The sequence below is a fragment of the Zalophus californianus genome, chromosome 1, assembly GCF_009762305.2.
Source record: "Zalophus californianus isolate mZalCal1 chromosome 1, mZalCal1.pri.v2, whole genome shotgun sequence".
In the NCBI taxonomy this organism is placed as follows: domain Eukaryota; kingdom Metazoa; phylum Chordata; class Mammalia; order Carnivora; family Otariidae; genus Zalophus; species Zalophus californianus.
In genome coordinates, this window is record NC_045595.1 from 104,355,000 (window position 1) to 104,378,107 (window position 23,108).

At 40.9% G+C, this 23,108-nt stretch overlaps 1 protein-coding gene across 2 annotated transcripts in view; it reads right to left on the minus strand.

Moving 5' to 3' along the window:
* Nucleotides 1-309: 309 nt before the first annotated feature.
* WWTR1 (WW domain containing transcription regulator 1) overlaps nucleotides 310-23,108 on the minus strand; it is a 133,119-nt gene continuing 110,320 nt past the window's right edge. Inside the window, exons 4-6 of one of the 2 annotated variants that reach the window (XM_027582481.1) lie at nucleotides 9,564-9,697; nucleotides 8,315-8,427; nucleotides 310-3,779 (exon numbers count right to left, since the gene is read on the minus strand). In XM_027582481.1, the coding sequence (XP_027438282.1) occupies nucleotides 3,595-3,779; nucleotides 8,315-8,427; nucleotides 9,564-9,697 (432 nt within the window). In that variant the 3' untranslated portion in view covers nucleotides 310-3,594. The remainder of the gene's footprint in view (nucleotides 3,780-8,314; nucleotides 8,428-9,563; nucleotides 9,698-23,108) is intronic. The other variant, XM_027582480.1, reaches the window with a different exon arrangement.

Here is a 23,108-nt window from a genome sequence, read left to right on the forward strand (position 1 = left end):
TTGGGAGGACAGTGTGATTAAAAAAAATTATATATATTATATATGTCATATATATAGGATGTAAATTATATATATACACACACTAAAAAAAAAAAAAAAAAAACTCAGTGGGTTGCTTCAAATAAAGAGGAAACCAGGAGTCTGTGGATATTTAGGATATTGAAGACCAGACATGTGAGGCCAAACGACGTTGGCCTACAAAACTGTCTTTCTTTCATTGTCTGCCAGGAGAGTTACATAAGCCCTTCTTTGGTACCACCCAAAGCCTTGAGTAAAAGGAACACACGCAAATAACGAAAAGACAAAGGCTCCAAGTGGAAATTCAATTGTATTTATTTTTCTTATACAGAATCAGAGAAGTAAAAACCAGTACCAAACTCCAGGTAAAATGGTTTGATATGATTGATTTGGCTGCATACCTTCTGCAGGCAGAGCATTCTAAATTAAAAATAAACACACATATGTCATATTACAAAACGTAGAAGTAAATTTTTTAAAAAGTTAAAGTACTAGCACATAAATGATGTAGTATGTTAGGGAAACGGTCTCTGTCAATCGCCCATTTTCCCAATTAAATTAATCTACAATTTCCTTTTTTTAACAGCTTATTTTTTTTCATAAAAGTTGTACTTTCAGAAGTTACTTTCTAATTTTGTCGTTAAGAACACAACTTATAATTAGCAACACTTCTCTCACCTTCTACAGAGAGCTTTTCTACCACGCCGGGGTTAAGAGCAACCCCCACCCCCCCGCCTGCCCCGCACATTAACTGTTTTACTTTGCTTCCTGCATGTTGTGCAATCAGTGAAAGAAATGGCATCTCACATCCTAAATACTCTGGTGAAACACTAACAATTACTTAGACTTAGTAGAATTGCAAACAGGTTTTGACAATATATTTACTTCAAGAAAATGTGTTCTGTCAGGATATCGATACCTTGCAAGAAAGATCTCTGAAATTGTTTTTCCATTTCAATTTTTAATATGCCTTTTCCATGGCAAAGTTATCAGATGAAATGTTGAAATTTACTGATTTAGGATTGAAAAGACAAGATATCCTGGCAGTTCTTTTATAATAAGAAATATAAATAGCACCTTATCATGAATTCGGCAGGGGTTTTTACACTTACAATAATAGGAAAAACCCTTTCAAAAGTTGTTCTTACTTTCAGATTTCTAGCTTTAGTGTTCTTTAACAAAGGCCGTATTTTATGGCCTTAAAAACATAACAAAAAAATTACATCTGGCTTTGTCTATTAGTAAACACGTAGTCATGGTTCATATTTCATTCTGGAAAATATTTGTTATGTTCATTAATAAATGTTTCAACTAATTTCACTAAAAAAAATATCTTCTAGTGTTTTATAATGCCACAAGCTTACTAGGAAATTACTTCTAAAAATTCATAATACAAATCACCGATGTTTTAACTACTTTAAAAAAGAGGGGTATCTGTTTCTTTTACACTTAATAACCTGAAAAGGAGTCTATAAAAATATTTTTTTAAAAAATACAGTAACACTGCTCAGTTTTGTTATTAGGTCCCTTGTTTTTTGTTTTTCTTAGAAAGAATGTACAACTCTATTTGCAATTATTGCTCACAAAAAGAGAAAAAGAAATAGTGCTCCCTTCAATTTAGTAGCAAACACAAAACATCAACCCCGATCTCTCTCAGGGCGCTTAGAGAGAGAGAAGGAATCAGAACATATACCATGGGTCCTTCAGGAAAAAGAAATCACTTCATTGTGTTGGAAGCACAGCAGGCTTATGCTCTTACCCACAGACACGCTCAGTGTCAGCTTGGACAGGGCGACACCAGCCCTGCCCCTCCTCCTTCCCGTAAAGTGCACCGAAGCCCTTTCTTCTACAACAAGAATCTTTTGGTATAAAAGCTGTGGTAGAAAATCGTTGCTTTGTTCTTTTGGGCACCTCCCCTACCATCCTGCTCATCTTGCTTTTGGGGCACTAGCACTTGTCTGTCTCCATTTCCCAACTAGTATCCTTCCACTATCGACCGTGACTTTACTACTTCACCTCTGACCTTTTCACTTGCCTTCTTTCCAACCAGGTAAAATGTATTCTGCCTGTCTCTATTCTGGTAGATGGAAAAGGAACTTATTTAAGATCCCCAATAGATAAGCCCCCTTGGGAATGGAAGGTTCCTCTCAGAGACCTGAATTATTAATGTCTTTCAAAAAAGATATTAAATTCATAGATTATAAATAATGTCAGTTCAAAATATTCAACGATTGAGGACTTCATGGGTAATGCAGGCAGAGTGCACGCCAGGTGAACCTGATGCTCTCTCTCAGTCCTTAAAAGCTAATAAAAAATGTTTTTGGTTACATAAGAGGTATTGAGTACATATTTCATGCCTTTTTATACCAACTGTAGCAAACAGGGTTAAGATAATATACTTAGGAATCAATTTTACTGAATTCAGAAACACAAGTCTCCACCGTACACCCTTCAGAGGGATTTTTTTTTTTTTTTTACACGTCAGTCAGAGATCTGCTTCATCCTTCAAACAGTTTCATAGATAAGATTCTTTTAAACACTTGAAATCTGGAAAGCAAAGCTGATAAGGCTTCAGCATTAAAAAAGCAACAGTTTACTGTGTGTGCTGTCGGGTTGAAAGCTAGGTCGTCCTGATGTTTTCAGAACGGTTTCAAAAGACAAAAAAAAATACAGTCACCACCGATTTATCAAAACATTTGGCTGCCCTTTGTCATCAGCTACAAAATTATAGTGCTTTATAAAATAAACATCAAATTCTAAGCTGCAATTAAAAAAAATCCAACTTGTAATTAAAAAAAAAAGTTTTGTTTAATAAATGCTCACAATTAGTACCAAACTGGTCTCTTTCATAAGATCTGTAGGGTAGGAACTGTGACTCACATTCCTGCCCCTCTCCTGCTGGAAGGACGAGTTGTCTAGACGCTACGCAGTAAAGTAATGATGAAGGACAAACTACAATAGGACCACATGTGCCTTTGCAGATAAGAGTAAAAAGAACCATCAGAACCAGCATGGACTCAAAACTACATTGTATTCCATACAGCAGAGATGTACTATCCATACAATGATTTTTAAAGCTCGCGTTAAATATTTTTTTAAAGCATCCGGTACTACTGTCACCAACACAGTTTTTGAAACCGTCAATCAGGTCTAATTTTGTGTACATTTCCTGGACCGAGCCACCTGTCACGAGTCACTGCCTGTGGTCAGCTTTTATGGTTTATAATCAATTTGATGCATAAATTTCAACTAACACCCATCAAGCTTAGTCATGGGGCAGCAGAGAGAAAAATAGAGAAGCAATTCTGCATCCTCAGTTCTGCAGAAGAACGCTGCATAGCAAATCACGGGAATGCAGGCCTGCAGAAACTGGAAATAAGAGCATTTATCTGTTTAACTTAAGTTACTGTCAATCGAATCCAGGCAATGATGAAACTGGCCGCATGGGAAGGAGGGAGCATGGAGTCATGGAGGCAGAATGTGGTACACCTGCAGACTGACTCTGCTCCATTGTTTTTTGCCAAGAGGCCCAGGAAATGTCAGGTCATGGCTGCATCCAAGTTACAATGGTAGTGATTACAGCCAGGTTAGAAAGGGCTCGCTTTTGTTCAGCGCAGACTCTACATCATTGAAGAGGGGGATCAGATCTTCGGATTCCAAAGTTCCTAGGTCAACATTTGTTCCCGGGAGACAATCAAGAAAATCAGGGAAGCGGGTCTGCTGAGGATTGATGTTCATGGGTGTCTGTCCTGCGTTTTCCCCTAGAACAGAACAGAAGATGACCATTTTAATTCCGTTTGTTAAACTCTTGAAGAGTTGACCCAATGCTCACCTTCATTTCCACAGTGCTTCCATTTAAACAGAATATTCTATTGCTGCTGGTCTAAAATAGTTCATCTCTGTGAAAAATTTCAGCTACCATGTTCCTGAAACTGAGTTGGTGATGCTCACTCTTAAGAGATGCAGAGATGCCGGGTGAATCTTTATTTGTCCTGGGTAGACAGGGCCCAGAATGGAGAAGCCCAGGAGATAGGAAAGAAGCATGCGAAGGCACTGTGGTAACGACCTGTGATCTGCGCCTTCCCATGACGGATGCATGAAGAGCTATTTTGTGAAAGAGTAGAGAGTCCTTCCCTGTAATAAATACCTTATCACACAGAGCTATTCTCTTAGGATTTCATTGTGAAGCTTATATTTACCTATGTCATCCCTCTTTATGTTCAAAGACAGTAGTGAGGAGTTTCCTTTAACCATGTTATTAAAAAGCTATCTTCATTGATGGCTCTAGGGATCATTTTCAAAGTATTTTATAAAGGGAATTCTGCAGATCACCCTACACACACACACACACACACACACACACACACACACACCTGGCACCCCACAACTATCTACTTTTCTTACAATGTGTATGAGTCACAATGTATGTGAGCATATGAAGGTTTTAAGAAGCCTTGTTGTAATGAGATCCGTTTTATTTTGTTTAGGCCACTATTACCTCAATCCAGTTAATCATCCAATCCTATTCTGGCAGAATTTATATCCTAATGGAACTGGAGTCCACAGAACACAGGTGAGAAAATGCTGTTCTAGGAAAATGAGGTGTCTGGGATATGACATGAAGAATATATGTTCTTTATGAATAATAGTGTAGGAGAAAACATAACTGACCTTTGTGCCAGTGGACTGGGCTTTTTAGCTGTGTGACCTTAGACACACGTACCTCATCTGACCCTCAGTGTACCCATCTGAAATTGGGATTATAGGTACCTTCTTCACATACTGGAGTAAAGCACAATAGACTGTCTGCCACACACCCGCAGTTCTGGGTATCACTCATACATACAAACTTATATAAATACAAAAATACAATAAATGTTGATTGTGCTAAGAGAAAGAAAAACCTAGGAATTCAATCATTCTTGATTACCCAATATCAGAACAACTGTCTAATTCAAATAGCCCTGATCAATTTCCTGAAGGTTTAAAATATACCTCAGAGACTGAGGAGCACTGGTTACTAAGGCCAGCTTCCACCCTAGAAATCATTTCCAAGAAACTTGTTAAATTAGCTTTTGTGTCTTTTAAGTATGGTAGCCTTCCTGAAATTGTGCATACAAATTTCATTATTCTGAACAAAAGCAGAGAAAATTCACTTTAACCAAATGCATTTTCCAAGGAGAAAAATTACATCTTTCCAAGTGATGAGGGAAACATAATCAAACTTGCATTTTGGTGATAGCAAAGCTTAATGGCTCTTCTGTAACCCATACGGTATCAGTGACTCTTGGCAGTATTTTAGAGGATTTTCATTGCAAAAGGCAGTAATTTGGAAAATTAAATCAAGTTCGACATGACCTCAACATCAGGTTTGATGTTGAGGAAATCCCAAATAACTTTCACTACCCACTAGAATGTAACAGATGGAAATGAGGCTGAAAAAAAGTATCTGCCCTGAAAAACTATATGATCTCAAGTGCTGGGTGTCTTTTTTCCTCATCTCCAGTTAGAACCATTCATCTCTATTGATTTCCCATACACATTTTCTAATAACTCAAGAACGCCTTTTTTTTTTTTTAGCCAAACAAAATCTATTTTAAAGAATTTCTCTTATCCTTTCTCCTCAGACATGGAAAGCATGAGGAGACTAGTTATAAGATTCTTCGTTAAGGTTAACAATCTTAAAATAACTCTCTTTGGATCAACTTTGCAATAGCATAGTGATCTTTTTGGTCTTTAACAGTTTTATCCATTAAAAAGCAGGAGAGATAAAAATCCAGGCAATTCTTAAAAGGCCATGATTATTACAGAATATTCTGGAAGAGTGGATGACTTCCCAACCTTTGCTCTTGCTATTCCCTTTACTCTAGTCCACACCACATCCAGCTGTTGTTTCCATGTGTGATTTGCAAAGGGAGTGTGCTTAGCTGGCTTGTTTCCATTCAGCATGTGGTCAGTGAATCTAATAGACCTTTTCTAGCCACACTGGAGCTGTGCCCACCCCCCAGCTTTTCCTCATCTTATTACTGTGTTACTTTTCTTTCCTTGAGAAGGTTCATGCCTACTTCTGTGAAGAAAGACTTCACAGAATGACCCTAAACTCCACAGGCTGACAGTCCCTTAACCAGGTTAACTTGGAAGCCTAGCATTTATCAAGTTCAATTTGTCCATTACTTCAGCCTCCCAGAAGTGGGGGAAGAGAACTTTGGGCCAAACTCTGTGATCTCATGACTCCCCACAACTCCATGAAGTAAGCATGTTACTCCCACTTATAGATGAGAAATCCAAGGCCTTGGCAGGTTCTATCACTTTCCCAAAGTCACTACCAAGAAGTGGAGAAACAGAGATTCAATTTAGGTTGCCTGTCTACAAAGACTATGTTCCTTCCAGAATACCACTTAATTCTACATTTTGGCTTCAAAATATTCCCTACTTTGAGGCTATTTTTAAAAGCCATAGGGACACCTGGGTGGCTCAGTTGGCTAAGCGTCTGCCTTCAGCTCAGTCAGGTCATGATCCCAGGGTCCTGGGATGGAGTCCCACATCGGGCTCCCTGCTCAGCGGGGAGACTGCTTCTCCCTTTCCCTCTGCCCCACTCTGCTTGTGCTCTCTCTCTCTGATAAATAAATAAATAAAATCTTAAAAAAAAAAAAAGCCATAGAATAGAATCCACCTTTTTTTTTTTTTTTTTTAATGGTCAGGCTTAGATTTAGATCTCCTGAGTCTTTCTTTATTTAACTTTTGTTTTTTATCTTCACTGGCTTCCCAGTGTTCAAAAGATGAAAGCAAACAATTATTAAATATAGGAAGGAGCCATTTCATAAGGCTGTTCCAAAGAGGACAAAATAAATCTCACACCAAAAAATAAAGAGAGCGATGAAGAAAGTGAGGGAGGGAGGCGGGAGGGAGGGAGGAAACTGAAGTAATAAATCGGCGAATAACAAAACAAACACTTCAAACTATTCCCGTGTGACTCCTCACAAGACAGTCTGTGCTATCCTCTAAACACATCAATGACGACCTGCAGAGAGACCCCAAAGCAGCTGCTCCAATCTACTGCGCTCCTAAGACGCCTGACTGACTCTTGACTCTGGTCTGATCAGTCGTTTAGCTTCAGAGACTATGATAAAGATGACAGTCATCCAAGAACACAGTGTAACACACACAGGCACTGTGGACAGTGGCATCGGGGAAAGGACGTCTTTTCTTTTCTTTTTTTAAAGATTTTATTCATTTATTTGACTGAGAGAGAGAGAAAGAGAGAGAGCACAAGCAGGGGGAGTGGGAGAGGGAGAAGCAGGCCTCCCGCTGAGCAGGGAGCCCGATGCGGGGCTCGATCCCAGGACCCTGGGATCATGACCTGAGCCGGAGGCAGACGCTTAACGACTGAGCCACCCAGGTGCCCCAAAACGACTTCTTTTCATCACAGGACAATTAATTTCCTGTCATCAGTGATGACAGGAGAAAGTTGCATGAATACTTCCAAATAGTGGACCCCTCAGTCATCATTTATTCTTGGTTCTAGACTATCCTCTGGGAGTTTAGGACTTTGTAATTAAATCTGGCTGTGGCTAAGAAGACCCAATCTGGCTTTGCAACTGGAGGCCTCACTACTTGAAGAGGAGACAGGACCAGAAGACAGCCGGGGCCTGGCCTAAAGGGGGGCAGGCTGGGAACTAGGTCAAAAGTACCCTGACTCCTCTTTAACTGCTGAGGGAAGACATCGTTATCATGTTGGGACTTGCTTGGGAGCTGACAATTTAGATCTTCTGAGTGGCTTAACTTTCCAAATGCCCGCTGCCAATTGCTTCCCAAATGCAGCGAATGACATGAAAAAAAATTAGATGTGGGTAGAACTATAAACCCGTCCCACTTCTCAAGAGAAAAAGTGGCCCATACATTATAACTGAAAGGAGAACAGCATAAATATTCCACTGTGAAAGAATGGCAGGAGACAATGGCAGGAATCCAACAGTGAGCAGGGGCTATATGAAGCAAGGACAGAGGAAAGAAAGAAAGAGAGAGAGAGAGAGAGAGGGAGAGAGGGAGAGGGAGGGAGGGAGGGAGGAGAGAAAGAATTTAAAATCCTGTGCCTGTGTATAAAACTGTATTTGTATAAACTAAGGAGAAGGGACTAGAATTTATTAATAGTGCCTGGGGTTTGGGTGGCTTTTCAGGTGTCATTTTCTGTTATTGTTGAGATGAAGTGTTTCTGGTTGGACTTAGAACTGTGATGACCAAAGGGATGATATAAAAAGGCAAACACACTGCAAGGACTTGCAGGCTTTGCTCCCACCTGTGTCCATCTCGTCCACATTGCTGAGGAAGTCCTCCGGAGTCGTGGGGACACTGTAGCAGCCTAACCCCAGGCCGCTGTCTGTGCTCTGCTCCCTCGAATGATAGGGCCCTCTGGGGAGCGAAGGACAGAGAGACTTCAATGCGAGCCCACATCAAGAAATTCCAAAATCAAAACAGTCATGAAACCCCTAAACTGGTCTACTTCTGTCGTGCTGCCCAACTTTCCAGGGAATGGAGGGAGGCTGACTTTGTACCTCCCTTTAATTTTCCAACATGCATACCAATGTCAGCAAGATGTAAAGACCAGGCAAATAAAACTGGCCATTCATAGTAAATTGATGCTGATTTCCTTTTTGTCTCAAAATAATAATTTGAAAACTGTGCTGCATATAGACTATGATACCATTTATGTAAATTTTTTAAAAAAAGAAAACAGTATTGAATATTGCTTATGAATGCACACATTAACAAGTAATCAGAAGTATAAAAATGTGTGTGATGGACACACACCAATTTCTGAACAGTGGCTCCCACTAGGGAGGGAAAAAGAGAAACATTTCAGTGGTGGTGGGGATGGTTTAAATATTAACTATAATACTCTAAAAAAAACCAAAACAAGATCTATGGAAGTATGGTGTTGGATACCTGGGTAAATCTTATGTTATTCTTTATTATTTTTCTGTGTATTTGTAATACTTCTAAATCAACAATTTAAAAAATTCCCTTTCTTCATTATTTCAGTTACTGTTTGTTTTTACCTCTCTTTTTTACTAACTTTCATAATTGTATTTATTTGTTTGCTACAAGCTTCTACAAGGGCAGAAAAGACACAGGAAATAGACAACTGCCCTTCATTAGGATTTAAAAAGCTACAATTAAGGTTTGACTACTTCTACTGATGAACATATTTCTGGCGAAATTATCTTTTCCTTCTTGCTCAGATGTTTCATATTTTAAAAATATCTCTTTGTTTTAATTACATTTTTTATTGTAAAACAATTTTAGACCCACAGAGAAGATGTGAAAAGTGTATGGAGTTCCCGTGTGCCATTCACCCAGCTTTCCCAAGGACATCTTACACAATCGTAGTACAATTACCAACATCAGGAAATGGACAGCTTCCCTTGATCCCCACCCCAACCTCCCAGCTCCCCACCTTTCCCCAATATAAACAAAGGCCCATTATACTCTAGACCATGTAAGAAAGCAAGCAAAAATAAGTCAGTTGCTCCAAAATGTTAACTTACCCATTGAGGAAAGGATCAGAGCTATTATTAGTGATGGATCTCATGTCTGGGGTCATGGCTGGCGGGTTGACAGCAGCCTGAACGGTGGCCAGAGTCTCGGCTTCCATGGGGAGCTGTCTACAGAGGGCGGCTTCCTATAGAAATATGACAGTCACAGGGAGGGCAAGTTATTCACTCATTGTCACAAGGATCAGAGCAAAGTGTATTTCACATGAAACCTTTTCACCAAACACAAAGCACTTCATGTGTGTTCCCAATCAGTCAAAATCATCAGGAAATCATTACTGTCCTTTCTCCGGAGAAAGTCTTCCAGGCATAAGTCACTTTCTGACATTCACAAAGTTAATGAGAAGCTCAGCGAGTATCTACCTCAGGACACTTAGGTAGCAACTGTCCCACCCATCCAAGTGTTTAAATACCCAAGTCACATAAAGGTGTCAAGACACTTTCTTCAAAGACATTTTTATCCCAGGTGCTCAGACCAAATCTAAATCTATCAAAGCAGTTGAACTCCTTTGGCCTAGCAAGTACATTCTGCTCTTTGCCACTAACAGGCCCATAAAGCCGGCGAATTACAGAGTCAGGCTCTCCATCAGATCATAGCTGGCAGTTCTATGTCAATAGTCAGGAGAACAAAACAACCAGTGAAAAAGTTTGTTGGTCCATTGGTTTTTCTATTTGGCTAGTCATTTTGTTGACCTGATTAAAATGGCTGAAGGGTGGGGAACCATGCAGAGCCAATCCAAATCCCACTAACAACAAACTGATAGCATATGGATTTCATTAGCAAAAATTAGAACACTAGAATTATTTTGTTTTGGCTGGCATGACTTTACCAAGGAGAGTCAATCCAAAAGGTTATGAATTTGACTGCAATTACTTTCTCTAGGTAAAACCTCCAGGGAGTCTCTCTCATTTTGACAAACATGAGCAGACATCAAATTCCTTTCAAATCTGCTGCTCTTTCCAGAGAAGAATACTTTTGTATGTTTATACTTGCATCCAAAACCCAAGTTAGGCCTTTCCTATATTTATGCCTATCAGTTTCCCACTTTCCAGCCTGAAGTCATTGGTCTTCCCATCCCTCAAACCCCAAAACCATGGCTACAGTGGCAAACAGAATATTTAGGCCATTTAAATTACGGTATCTCTGTTAGATCTCTTCCAGCCCTAACATGCTATGATTTTAGAGAGTAACTGCTGTCTAGACAAGTCTAGTGAAGTCATCGGCAATAAAAACTTTCGGTTACTAGAGTTCATTGTACTGTTATGAGGAGTTAGGTAGTATGACTCTTACAAAACGTGAGACTCCTGATTGATAAGAAACTGCATTGTTAATTTATAATGAAATAAACATCCTGTCCAGGAAGGGCTTCTGGCTCACTTCTCTTCATCCAAGTTGCAAATAACCAGAATACTTAAGAAATTTTCTTCAGTTATCCATAAAAAGCAAACAACAACAACAAAAACGGGATTTTTTTTAGAGGTGATTTTAGTCCATAATTTCAATCTTCAAAGTACCTTCTGAATAAGTCTAGAAAAATTAAATTATTTCCTGATAGATGTTTTTATATGGCAGTCAGTGTGGAAACCTTACTCTCCAACCAAAGGTCACCTGAAGGCCTCATACAGAAGAACGACAGGGACTGAACCGGTGGGAAAAGCCTGGAGTCCACCAAGCACACACACGTACACAAACCACAGTCTGAAAACATCTAGTCAATGATGTAATTTCTAGTTCTTTATAAACTGTAACTGCAGAGATCCTTTGGGCAATAACCTTCATTACATAAAAAATTAACTTTAACTAGCACAATCCATTTTATAACCATTCTGAATAGATGATCTTTTTTTTGTTTCCTTTACTTTATTTAAATTCAATTAATTAACATATAGCGTATTATTGGTTTCAGAGGTAGAGTTCAATGATTCATTAGTCTTATGTAATACCCAGTGCTCATTGGATCACGTGGCCTCCTTAATGTCCATCACCCAGTAACCCCATCCCCCCCACACCCGTCCCCTCCAGCAGCCCTCAGTTTGTTTCCTATGATGAAGAGTCTCTTACGGTTTGTCTCCCTCTCTGGTTTCGTCTTGTCTTATTCTTCCCTCCCTTCTCCTATGCTCCTCTAAACAGATGCTCTTTTAAACATAAAAGTGGAAGAGATTGCTGCATTTCCTTATATCTGACAAAATTTTTTCACCGTAAGTCTTAAGAATACTAACTGAATTTCTAATATCCAGGTAGTCTGAATTTAAATATAATGAGAATTATTTCTGGAACTTCACTGTATAAAAAGATACAGATGTATACACACACACACACACACTATATATTAATTTTTTGTCATAAGATGAAAGTAAAATGTTTAAAATTATAAGTAAAAATATCAGAAATGAACTATAAAATATATAGTTCTAAACTTTCCTCTTCATTTAAATTACTCCTGGCATATTTCAAATAGATACAACATGTATTTTTAAGAGAAAGCTTGTGTGTGGTTAAATATATAAATAAAATTCAAAAGACTAGAATAACCAAAGCTGAAAGAACCTACACCATATTGGGGAAAATGTTTCACTGTGCCATCTGCCAATTCACATCTGTTCCTGCTATTTTAAATTAAAGATAGCTGAAGTTCCATTCCTCAGCATCGTTATTTCCCCCAACTATTTTGAAGGCTTGACCCCATGTCACAGAAGAGGCAATGCTATGTTCTCTCTGGAGGGGGCTCACATTATCATTTCCCACCTTTTAATGACTAACAAATGAGAAAGGATACAGAAAGGGTGTTGAATGTACCTGAATAATAACCTTGGAATATAAATCAGACTAGTGTGAGTTAGAAAGTTATCATAGAGAGCAACACTCTCTCCAAGATTATTCTTGGGCTACAAATCATTCCACACAGCCACCAACAGGAAGATCATGGTGGCCCCCTGGCTGTACCCATCTGGATAGTGGCCCATAAAACCCTATGTGACAGCCCTGTCCACCTCCCCTCCTTCATCTCTGACATGCTCTCCTCACTCACCCCTTTCCTGCTGCTCCTCCCACTGCCAGCATCTGCACAAGTGTTCCCTCTGCTTGGAACATACACCTCGGATCTTCCCGAATTCATACCTCATTTAATGTCTGCCTCCTACAAACGCTATCTCCTCAGAGACTGCATTAAATTTTCTTCATAGAAACTTAAGCATTTCTGTCTGTGCCTTCCATTAGAAAGTTAGGAAATTCCACAAAGGAAGGAATCTTATGTGTCATGTTCACAAACTATATCCTTGCTGCCTCCAACAGTCTAGGCATACAGTAGGTACTCAATAAATACTTGTTCAATGAACAAGTGAAAAGTATTCCTGGAATTCAAATAGGAGTATTTTAAGTGGTGATTAGTAATAAAAGAAAAAATACACTAAGAGCATTCAATCCTCATTTTAATTATATTTGTGGTTGAAGATAACAGCCTATGTATACATCTCAATTAGCCAGGCACAAACTCCATCCTCGTGTGATGATCCCACTGCTCGCTTCCCTGCTCCTAAGACAAAGATAAGCAGGAGGGCAGAGTGGTCAGAATCAGGGAATCCGGGGCCAGATGCCTGGATGTGAACCCTGGCTCTGCCATCTCCCAGCCAGTTAACTTCTCTGTTCTGCAATTATTTTAAGATTTTTTATTTATTTGAGAAAGAGTGATGGAGAAAGAAAGCACAAGCAGGGGGGAAGGGCAGAGGGAGAGGGAGAAACCCAACTCGGGGCTTGATCCCACGACCCTGAGATCATGACCTGAGCCAAAGGCAGATGCTTAACCAACTGAGCCACCCAGGCGCCCCCTCTGTTCCTCATTTATAAAGTGGGGATAATGACAGCACCTCCCCCACGCAATCATTTAATAAATGTGAACTAAGTAATATTATCATCTCATGTTCTGTATTCCAATCCCAGAAAACAAAAGCAAAAACAAAACCAAACAATCTTAGGAGTCGCATTGTCACGTGAAACTGATCCATAATGAGTGGTTTGACCTTTCTTCCTCGTCAGCTCTCACCTTGGAAGGACTAAATCCAAGTGTGAAATTCATCATGATGAGTCAGCAAAGCTAAAGAAACAATTTTCTTTTCTTCTTTTTCTTTCTTTTTTAAATAAGGACAGGTCTGTAAGATTTTTTTTCATATATATAACACAGAATTAGATTTTAATATACAGGGAGAATAGTGAGAAGTTTCACTTCACTTAATTATATTTTATAATGTAATAGTTCCATATTTAGAAGTACCTTTTTTTTTTTTAATGAAAATACTTTCCTATTTCTGCTCATGAATTGAAGGAGAAAAAGGGCAGTACAAAACCCAGAGTCTGGAAATAAAAGTACTAACATCACTAACATGTCCGAATCCAAACAAGGGAGGATTTTTTCAAAAATAAAAACTAAATTTAGGTATGAAATTAAATCCTAGGCTCAGGATGATTTTGGCTGCCCTACACGCCTGACTTTGGTCTGTCCAAGAAGCAGCAGTCAAGACTGATGAAGGTGAAAAGGCTAAACTACAGACAGAAGACGGTGGCACTGGACTAAGCGAAGGGATGTGGAAACAGAGGCTCAGTCAGCCCAGGCTGGTCCAGGACGAGACTCAGAGAGTGGGTGTGGCAACTGCTCTAACCATTGCCAGGGCCCCAGCTCCCCTAGTCTAGGCAGAACAGATGCTTAGCGGAGGCACAGCTGAGCCCCTGGGTCTGACTCTTGTCCCCCACTTCCACTCTAGTCCAGTAGCTCTACTCACAGACGCCTTCCCAGGGTCCCCCCACACTGTCCTCCCAAACAAGCTTTCAGTTTCCTAGACTCCTCCTATTTTGGGGCCCTCTTCATCGAGCCATATCTCACCCACCCTTACAAGTTCTGTTGTACCACCTTTTCCAGAATGCCTTCCCTGACCACAAGAACCACAGCAAGCCACCAGCTTCCCCCTCTCCTGGCTCTGGACTCCCAAATAAAGGTGTCCAGCTGGGGTAGGATACCCCACGTCTTACAATCCACTCCTCATCTGGCCCCAAAGCATCTCTTCCTACCAACTTCAAGCTTTCTCTTAATGCTATCACCACCTACACCAGCGCAAAAATCCAAGGCCACTGACTCCCTCAGCCCCCATAACAACTCATTTTTGTACTTGTATTTATTTTTTTAAAAAATACTATAGCAACTACCAGGTGCCAGCTTCTGCTCTTGGCAGCAGGGATAGAGCGATGAACACAGATAGTGCCCTACCTCATGGAGGATTCGAGAGAGGGAGACAGATGTGAACAAGGACCAAGCCTGGGTCCTATCTCTTGATATTCCCCATGCTCCAAACCTCTGTTCCATTTCAAGCAGCAGATCGGCATTGCTCCTCTAGCTATTCCAACAGACTTGCCTACCTCCAGGCAACTCCCACAGGCGAGGCGTCATCCAGGTCTCTGTTCTACACTTTGCAAAGAGTGACCAGAGGAGAAAAATCAGGCTGGAAGGGATCCAGGTGTCATGTCTTATGAAGAAGCAGGGAACTGTTTAACCAGAAGAGAGACATGAGGGGTATACCTTGGTTCTCAAACTATTAATGGACTATCACACAGAAGAAGGAAGATAAGATTCCTTCTACCGTGGATTTGAGGCAGATCTGATGAAGGGTTTTCTAGTTAGTAGTCCTGCTGAATGATGGAACTGGCTCCCTCAATTCTCTGGGCTACTGGCCACTGGAATTCTCAAGTAGTTGTGGAAGGTGAAATGCTATTAGACATGTCCAGAGCTTGGCACAGGAGAAAAAGCAGCCCTGGAATCAGAAAGATTGGAGTTCAAATCCCAACTCAGTTACTCCCTAACTATAACATCTTGGGCTAAATTCTTAATCTTCCTTGATAGTTTATTCATCTGGGGAAAAAAAAAAAAACAAAAACAGCTTGTAAAACTCACCTTGCTGGGCCGTTATAAAGATTTAAAAGCTTATTATAAAGAACCTGGTCCAAAGAGGCAGTCAACAGAATGAGTTACTGATAGTTTTGTATGCTTTAGGAGGCAGAGATGTCAGCTAAAGCTTGCATATCACTTACTATGTGGGGAGCACTGTTCTAAGCACTTTAGCATTTCATCCTCATGACAAACCAACCATCTCCATTTTACAGATGAGGAAACTGAAGCACAGAGAAGTTAAACGAACTTCTTCCCAAGATCTGGCTCCAGAGTCTGTTCTGGCCAACACACTGACAGTGTGGCAGAGAGAGGAAAATCAAGGGTTGAGGTCAGAAGACCTCAAATTTTCGGCTCTTTCACCTACTGGCTGTGGGACTTGGGGTAAGTTACCTCATTTCTCTGAGCCTATTTTCCAAGCTATCAAATGGAAATACCAACCGTCTTCCTTCGGGCGGTATGGAGGAAGACCGGATGACATAGCCTGTTTAGCTGTCCTGAACACAGTTTCCCTTGCCCAATTGGGAAAAAGATTGAATTGGACATACTCTATGGTCTTTTTCAATGTATATGGGTGGAGTTAGTGCCCTGGGAATTCACAGCACATCAAGCACAGTTGTAAGTTCAGATTTTAAAGACCGGTTTCAGAAAGACCTGGAAAGCTGCCCCTAGTAACCCCACCCCTCCCGTCCCCTGCCACAAGTGTATTTTTTTCTCTATCCAAGCTGAGGGTGGAAAGACTGTTGCAAAATAAGGGCTTGAGAATCTCTTTCAGAGTTTGTGGTTGTCCATCTAGGTCTCTGAAACGCATAATTATATGTGGGTTAAAAACAAAAACAAAAAACAAAACACCAAACCCCTTTCCTAGCAGCTGGGGAAGGGGGTGGGGTGTAAAATAGCGAGAAGGATGTGAAAGACAAATGCTGATTTGTAAGTTGAAGATGTCCCTGGAGGCAAACCTCAAACCTCCTTTCCTTCCAGCTCCCCGCCGGCCTGCAGCTTGCCCATGGAATAAATCAACAGAGGAGGTGAGAAAGCACACAGCAGTTGAAAGCGCCCTGCAGCCCCGTCTGTCCTTGGCTGAGGGAGCGCCTGCAGCCGGCCGGCTCCTGCCCTCACTGGAATGTACTTCAAAGAGAGGCGGAATGACAATAACCCTTCTGAGGGCGCTCGGCCTGAAGGAAGCGTGTGTGGCCAGGGGTTCCACAGAACTGGAGGATTGGACTGTTTTAATTATAAAGGGTGGGGTGAGTAGAAACAAATGAAAAAAAAAATCAAATAAAGACAGTATTTTGAAATCCTAACATTAAAATAGTTACTCTGGTGCAGAAAAGTTGCTGTCTCTGCCAAAACCCTTGGGGACTTCAGAGGCAAAACACTAAATTGTGTACCTTCTTTACTGGGAGAAAAAAATAATTCCTAATGTAAATTTCTTTTTAACTCTGTGCCAAGAGATTCTAGAAATTCACTGTCACATTTCCTGGAGCCTCCCTTTTTCAAATACCTCATCATACATGCTCAGCTGCCAGACCACTGGTACGAAAGAATAGTCGAAACTCGAACGCTGAGGGAAGACATTTGTTGAGTCCATAATGATAATCCCTGGCCTGTTTGTTGCTCTCTCAATTCAGGGTGTGTATCACAGTCTTGTGTTATTCAGAAATCTCCGTTATCCCCTAGAATCACATTAAGGAAAACTTCACAATTTAGATATTCTCTCTTCACTTAAAAAAAAAAAAAAAAGAGCTGAATGGATTTTGAAATGGTGTGTTTCTTCATACCTTGGTGATCTTATGAAGATCAGAAATATGAAGTTGCTTTTCCTTTGTGCAAACATGGTGGCCCTCTATTTGAAAAATGTGTTCAATTTACAACATTTTAAAAAAACGGTCCTTGTGTTATTCCTCAACGACATGGGAGCACCAAGACATTTTAGAAAATGGATTATTTCTGGGACTTGACGAAAGCTAGAACTCAAGTTCGCTGGAGAGTACAGACCAAGTCTGTCCGCTCCCTGCTGTGCATTTAGGACCTGGAGCATGTGTTGAACAAATCACTGAATGTACTTACATAGCCAGGCTACCATAGATGGAGTTACGTGTTGGTTAGATGACATGACCTCTATGTCCCAGTCAACCCTGAAACCTAATTCTATGACATGCTTTTCCAGAAGTTAAACTATAGCGTCTGAAGGAAAGACTCTTTATGAAATAGCCACCATTTATGCTTCATGGTCTGCTTTAACACGACACTTTTTAACCTCTCTAAATAGCTATTCTTCACATGATAAAAACCAGACTCCAGATTCTTCCCCCAGAGCAGCGCTGCTCACAGCCGGGCGTGTCCCTCCCGGGCCCACGGTCAGGAATGGCTGCTCGAGGCCGGCCAGCTGGCCAGCCGGACCCGTGTTGGTTGTCAGGCCTAACAGAAATCTGTGAGACCTGCCAGAAGAATTCCGAGGCCTCCCGCCCAAACCCTCTCTCCTATCCTGTTGCTCTGGCAACTAGAGGCCAGGCTTAGTCAGCAGTTTTGTTTGACAAGCTGCGTTCTCCTGTCCACGGAGCCTCAAATAAGGACCAGGGTCAAAGCGGGGCTGAATCTATCTAAGAATAATAATGGTTTCTCAACAAGACAGGCCCTGAGAAGGGGCAAGGGGGGGGCGGGGCCTAAGACTTCTTCACTTAGGAATCTTCCAGGCCTTGGGGGCTGACAGGAAGTCCTTGAGTTTAAAATCTTCAAGGCAGAAGGCCCCTCAGCTTCCTAATTAAATAAATAATACGCATGAAAAGAAATACTCTGCTCAGATAAAGCCGTCACTCTGTTTTCATGTCAAGGAATTGTTCTCTTAGATGAGTAAACAGTGACTGAGGAGCCTCTTTCTCAATTTCTTACCAGTTACCAAAATTTTCCATTTCATTGGGTAAAGTCGCAAACATGCCCTTTATGATACTGAGCAAATACTGTGTTGATTTTTAAGCTGTAACAGCAGAATGTTCTACAGTCATTGTGGGCATGTGTGGTTCACGGTATTTTAAAAATTACGTCCAGCCCTGTTGTAGGAAGGATCCCAGGCAGCTTACAATAGATACATTCAAAGTCACGGCACAATTTCCATGGCTGATACAGAATAAATACATGACGTCCCAATATATTAAGAAGAGATAATAAAACAGAATTATGATATGCTACCAACTTTGTTTTAAAAACAAAGCATAGGGGCGCCTGGGTGGCTCAGTTGGTTAAGCAACTGCCTTCGGCTCAGGTCATGATCCTGGAGTCCCAGGATCGAGTCCCGCATCAGGCTCCCTGCTCGGCAGAGAGTCTGCTTCTCCCTCTGACCTTCCCCTCTCTCATGCTCTCTCTCTCTCTCTCATTCTCTCTCTCAAATAAATAAATAAAAAAAATCTTTAAAAAAAAAAACAATAAAGACTATTACTGAAAGAAGAAGATATTTAAAAAAAAAATAAATAAATAAAAAAATAAAATAAAAACAAAGCATACACACTGATATGTACAAAGACGGGAGAGAAATCACCAACGCCTTCACAGCCACTATCCCGAGGTAAAACTCGAAGTGATTATTACGTCCTTGGTTTTGAGTGTTTTAAACATTGTTTTACAATTGTCTTTCTTGTGTGATAATTTTACTTTCTTATTATTTTAGCTGATATACAGTAAAATCCACTCTTTGCAGTGTACATTTCTGAGTTTTGACAAATCCATGGGGTTGTGAAACAGCCACCCCAATCAAGATACAGAACAGTGCCACTACTGCGCGAATTCCCTAGTGCTGCCCCTTTGCAGGTAGCCCCTCCTGACCCCCGAGCCTGGCACCCACATACCTATTCTCTGTTCCTATAGTTTTGCCTTTTTTCAGAATGTCATATAAATGGAATCAAAAAGACCTGGCTTCTTTCACTTAGCAAATGCTTCTTCCATCTCAATCAGAAAAACAAACAAAACAAAATCCTACCCAATTATATTTTTATAAATTAAAAACTTTATTTTTCTGGGGCGCCTGGGTGGCTCAGTTGGTTAAGCATCTACCTTCGACTCAGGTCATGATCCCAGGGTCGTGGGATGGAGCCCCATGTTGGGCTCCCTGCTTGGCGGGGAGTCTGCTTCTCCCTCTCCCTCTGCTGCTCCCCCTGCTTGTGCCCTCGCTCCTTCTCTCTCTCTCTCTGTGTGTGTGTCAAATAAATAAATAAAAACTTAAAAAAATAAAATAAAACAATTCTACTCTTTTAAAAAAACTTTATTTTTCTAAATCAAAAGAAAAAATTGTCACAAACTGAATTCAAAAAAATTTTTTTAAAGATTTTATTTATTTGACAGAGAGAGCACAAGCAGAGGGAGAGAGAGTGGAGAAGCAGGTTCCCCGCTGAGTAAGGAGCCCAATGTGGGACTCGATCCCAGGACCCTGGGATCATGACCTGGGCCGAAGGCAGCCGCTTAACCGACTGAGCCACCCAGGCGTCCCGAATTCAAATTTCTTTTTAAAAACTACGAGGATACCAGGAGGCACACCTTCAACTGAGACTGCTTTCTTTTCTCAAGTTGCCATTTCTCTTATGAACTTGAAGCTGCCTCTCCAGGTTTGGAAAATTTCACAAAGATAAAACTCTCACTATCACGGACAACCAAGAATGTCTTTCACAAAAATTCATTCTCCACAATGTCTGAAATGGATGCCTGTGGAAAGCAGGGAAACATCCACTTTCCTAACAAGACTGTATTGCAGACCCAGCTGGAATTCTCCTGAGCTTTTCTGGGGCGCCCCTGAGCTTGGAGCACCTGCCACAACCCGAGATAACTCATCAGTTATCAGACACAAGAAGTTCAACTTGGCTACAGCAGCCAATGCCAAGTTGTAGGGACCATTTTTAATGGAACTCTCCTACTTGAGAAGATTCCTAATCGAAGGAGATACCCAAAACCTCACTGGCCCTTTGATCCTAATGCTGCAGATTCTTCAACAACTTGTTGGCCCGAGGGCCCACTGAAGAGAAAAAAAGAAGTACCTTCTGCTCGCTTCACAGAACTCTGTGCTGTGGTGTGTCTAGTCTCTGCTCCAGGACTGAAAGCCAAAGATAGAAAGAGGGAAGAGTTTGAATTTACCCTTCTGGCCACACATTTGGATTAGTTGTAATCATCCTGATTTCATCATTTTGCTTGTCTGGTAAGATGCAAGTTATCCGAAGGCGGCCAAGTCCCATTTATCTTTTTGTTTGTTATTTTTCACCACATAAATGTTGGTTGGATAAGTGAATGAGGAGACAAAGAAAAGAATGAAAAAAGTAATTTTCCATCCTGAAATAATGAAGGTTCACCTCAGATCTGTAATCAAACTTTCCTTACATCCATTTGTTGACATTCTACATGATTTCAGTGACCACAAGTTAACATGTGAGCCCCTGGCATTATGCAGTGTACATCAGCTTATGCAATACTGAGGAGCTTCTTTCTCCACAGTGCGACATCGTCAGATGACACGCCTGGAGGGGTGATGACATGGAAGAAGGAATAGGAAGACGGAGGCATGAAACCACATTTTTACATGGTATTTCATTTATAAGGAGCTTTCACATTTATTATATATTTAAGGATGATAACAATTTTCAGAATGGTGATGATTTCCCAAGAATTAGGCAACAAATTCATCTACCCCTTAAATTTTCCCAACCTCTTTTCCCACTACAGAGATAGAAATAGGATGGGGCCTCTCTCCTGGAAATTCTCTCTTGATGGAACTGCAGGCAGGTCAAGGTTGCCTGCAAGGCAGGGACCCTGAGAACACAGCCTGCATGGCTAGGGCCCCCCTGTGAGCAAGAGGAGAGCCATGCTCCTTACAGACTGCCCAGTGAGCTAAGGAGATTCAGGTACTTGTTGACCACAGTGGGCATGGGAGTGGGACAGGAAGAAGAAATGGAAGTCTGTCTACACATAATCTTCAGACCTCATCATGGGGCGCCAGGATGGCTCAGTCGGTTGAGCATGTGACTCTTGATTTTGGCTCAGGTCACGATCTCAGGGTCGTGGGATTGAGCCCCCTTTGGGCTCTGTGCTCAGCGGGGAGTCTGCTTCTCTCCCTCTGCCTCTGCCCCTCCCCCCAGCTCACGCACGCACAAGCACACACGCGCGCGTTCTCTCTCTCAAAATAAATAAATAAATCTTATTTTAAATTTTTTTTAAAGACTATTTATTTATTTGAGCAGGGGGAAGAGCAGAGGGAGAGGGAGAAGCATACTCCCTGCTGAGCAGGGAGCCCGATGCGGGGCTTGATCCCATGACCCTGGGGTCATGACCTGAGCTAAGGCAGACGCTTGACCAACTGAGCCACCCAGGTGCCCCTAAATAAATCTTTAAAAAAAAAAATCTTCAGACTTCATCAGGACCATTTCCTCTACCCTTATTCCTGTTTTCTACCAGATTCTAAAAGGCAGCTAAACAGGTTAGCCAAATATCACCTTTACCGATAGTCCATTTCCCTGTCCCTGGCTTAAGTGCAAATAGTGAGGCAGAAAATCACCAAAAAAAGGGGGGGGGGTAAAAAAACCACTAAGATGATAGACATAATCCACACCCAAACAACCAGGCACCTTGGCAAATGCCCCAGAAAACTATTAGAGAACACTCTAATACTATTTACCATTGGCCTTAAATAGTATCTTTGACACTGAGGAGTAAGTTGCTTCTGGATGGGGGGAAAAACTTTCCATGATGAAGAAGTCCCTTTAGACCTTTTTTCCCTGTATTCTATAAGGAAAATAAAAAGACATCAGAACCATCCATTCCATTGCCTTCTCCTCCTCCTAACTACACACACACACACACACACACACACACACACACACACACACGCACAGTTGAACTATGGGAGCCTCTGTGAGCAAATCTGGATACTTTCTCCCACTGTCCTATACAGTAGGATTGCACAATATGATGCAGCAAAATGCTCCAAGTTCCACAGCCTCCAGGGATCAGCATTTAATAAACTTGGTTGGCATTTCTGTAATATGAACCATCAATGCTACATTCTGGTTCAAAGGCACCTATGGTTGGAATAAAGGAAGCAATTCGGGGCACTTTCCCCCACCCCTTTGCAGAAATACTTTCTGTGGGAAAGAAAGATCTGGGGCAAGAAAAAGAAACACAGAAAGTGGCAGAAACTAAGAAACAAATTATTCTTTACAGAACAGTCTGTAGCTTTGTGCAAGGAAAAATAAAACGCATTAAAGCTCATTTAAATACAAAACTAAGAGAAAAGTTATAAATGCTACCATAATAGTGTTACCTTTACTCTATAGATATTATGAAACAGAAAATTAATATTCCAAATGGAATTGTTATCCTAAGACAAAAAATAATATAATTATTTCCTGTTAAGAAATATGATACTGTATATCTAAAAACAGTATAAACAACTGTTACCCTAAAATAACCATGAATGTTCAGACATAAATCCTCAGGGAAAAAGGCACAACTGTAGTTATATTATAAAGCTGTGTTCCTCAAATTCAGGATAGTTCTACTGAACAACAAAGCACAACTGACATTCATTTCCCTCATTGTCAAAGGCTATGTCTAAAGAATTATTTTAACTCACCAT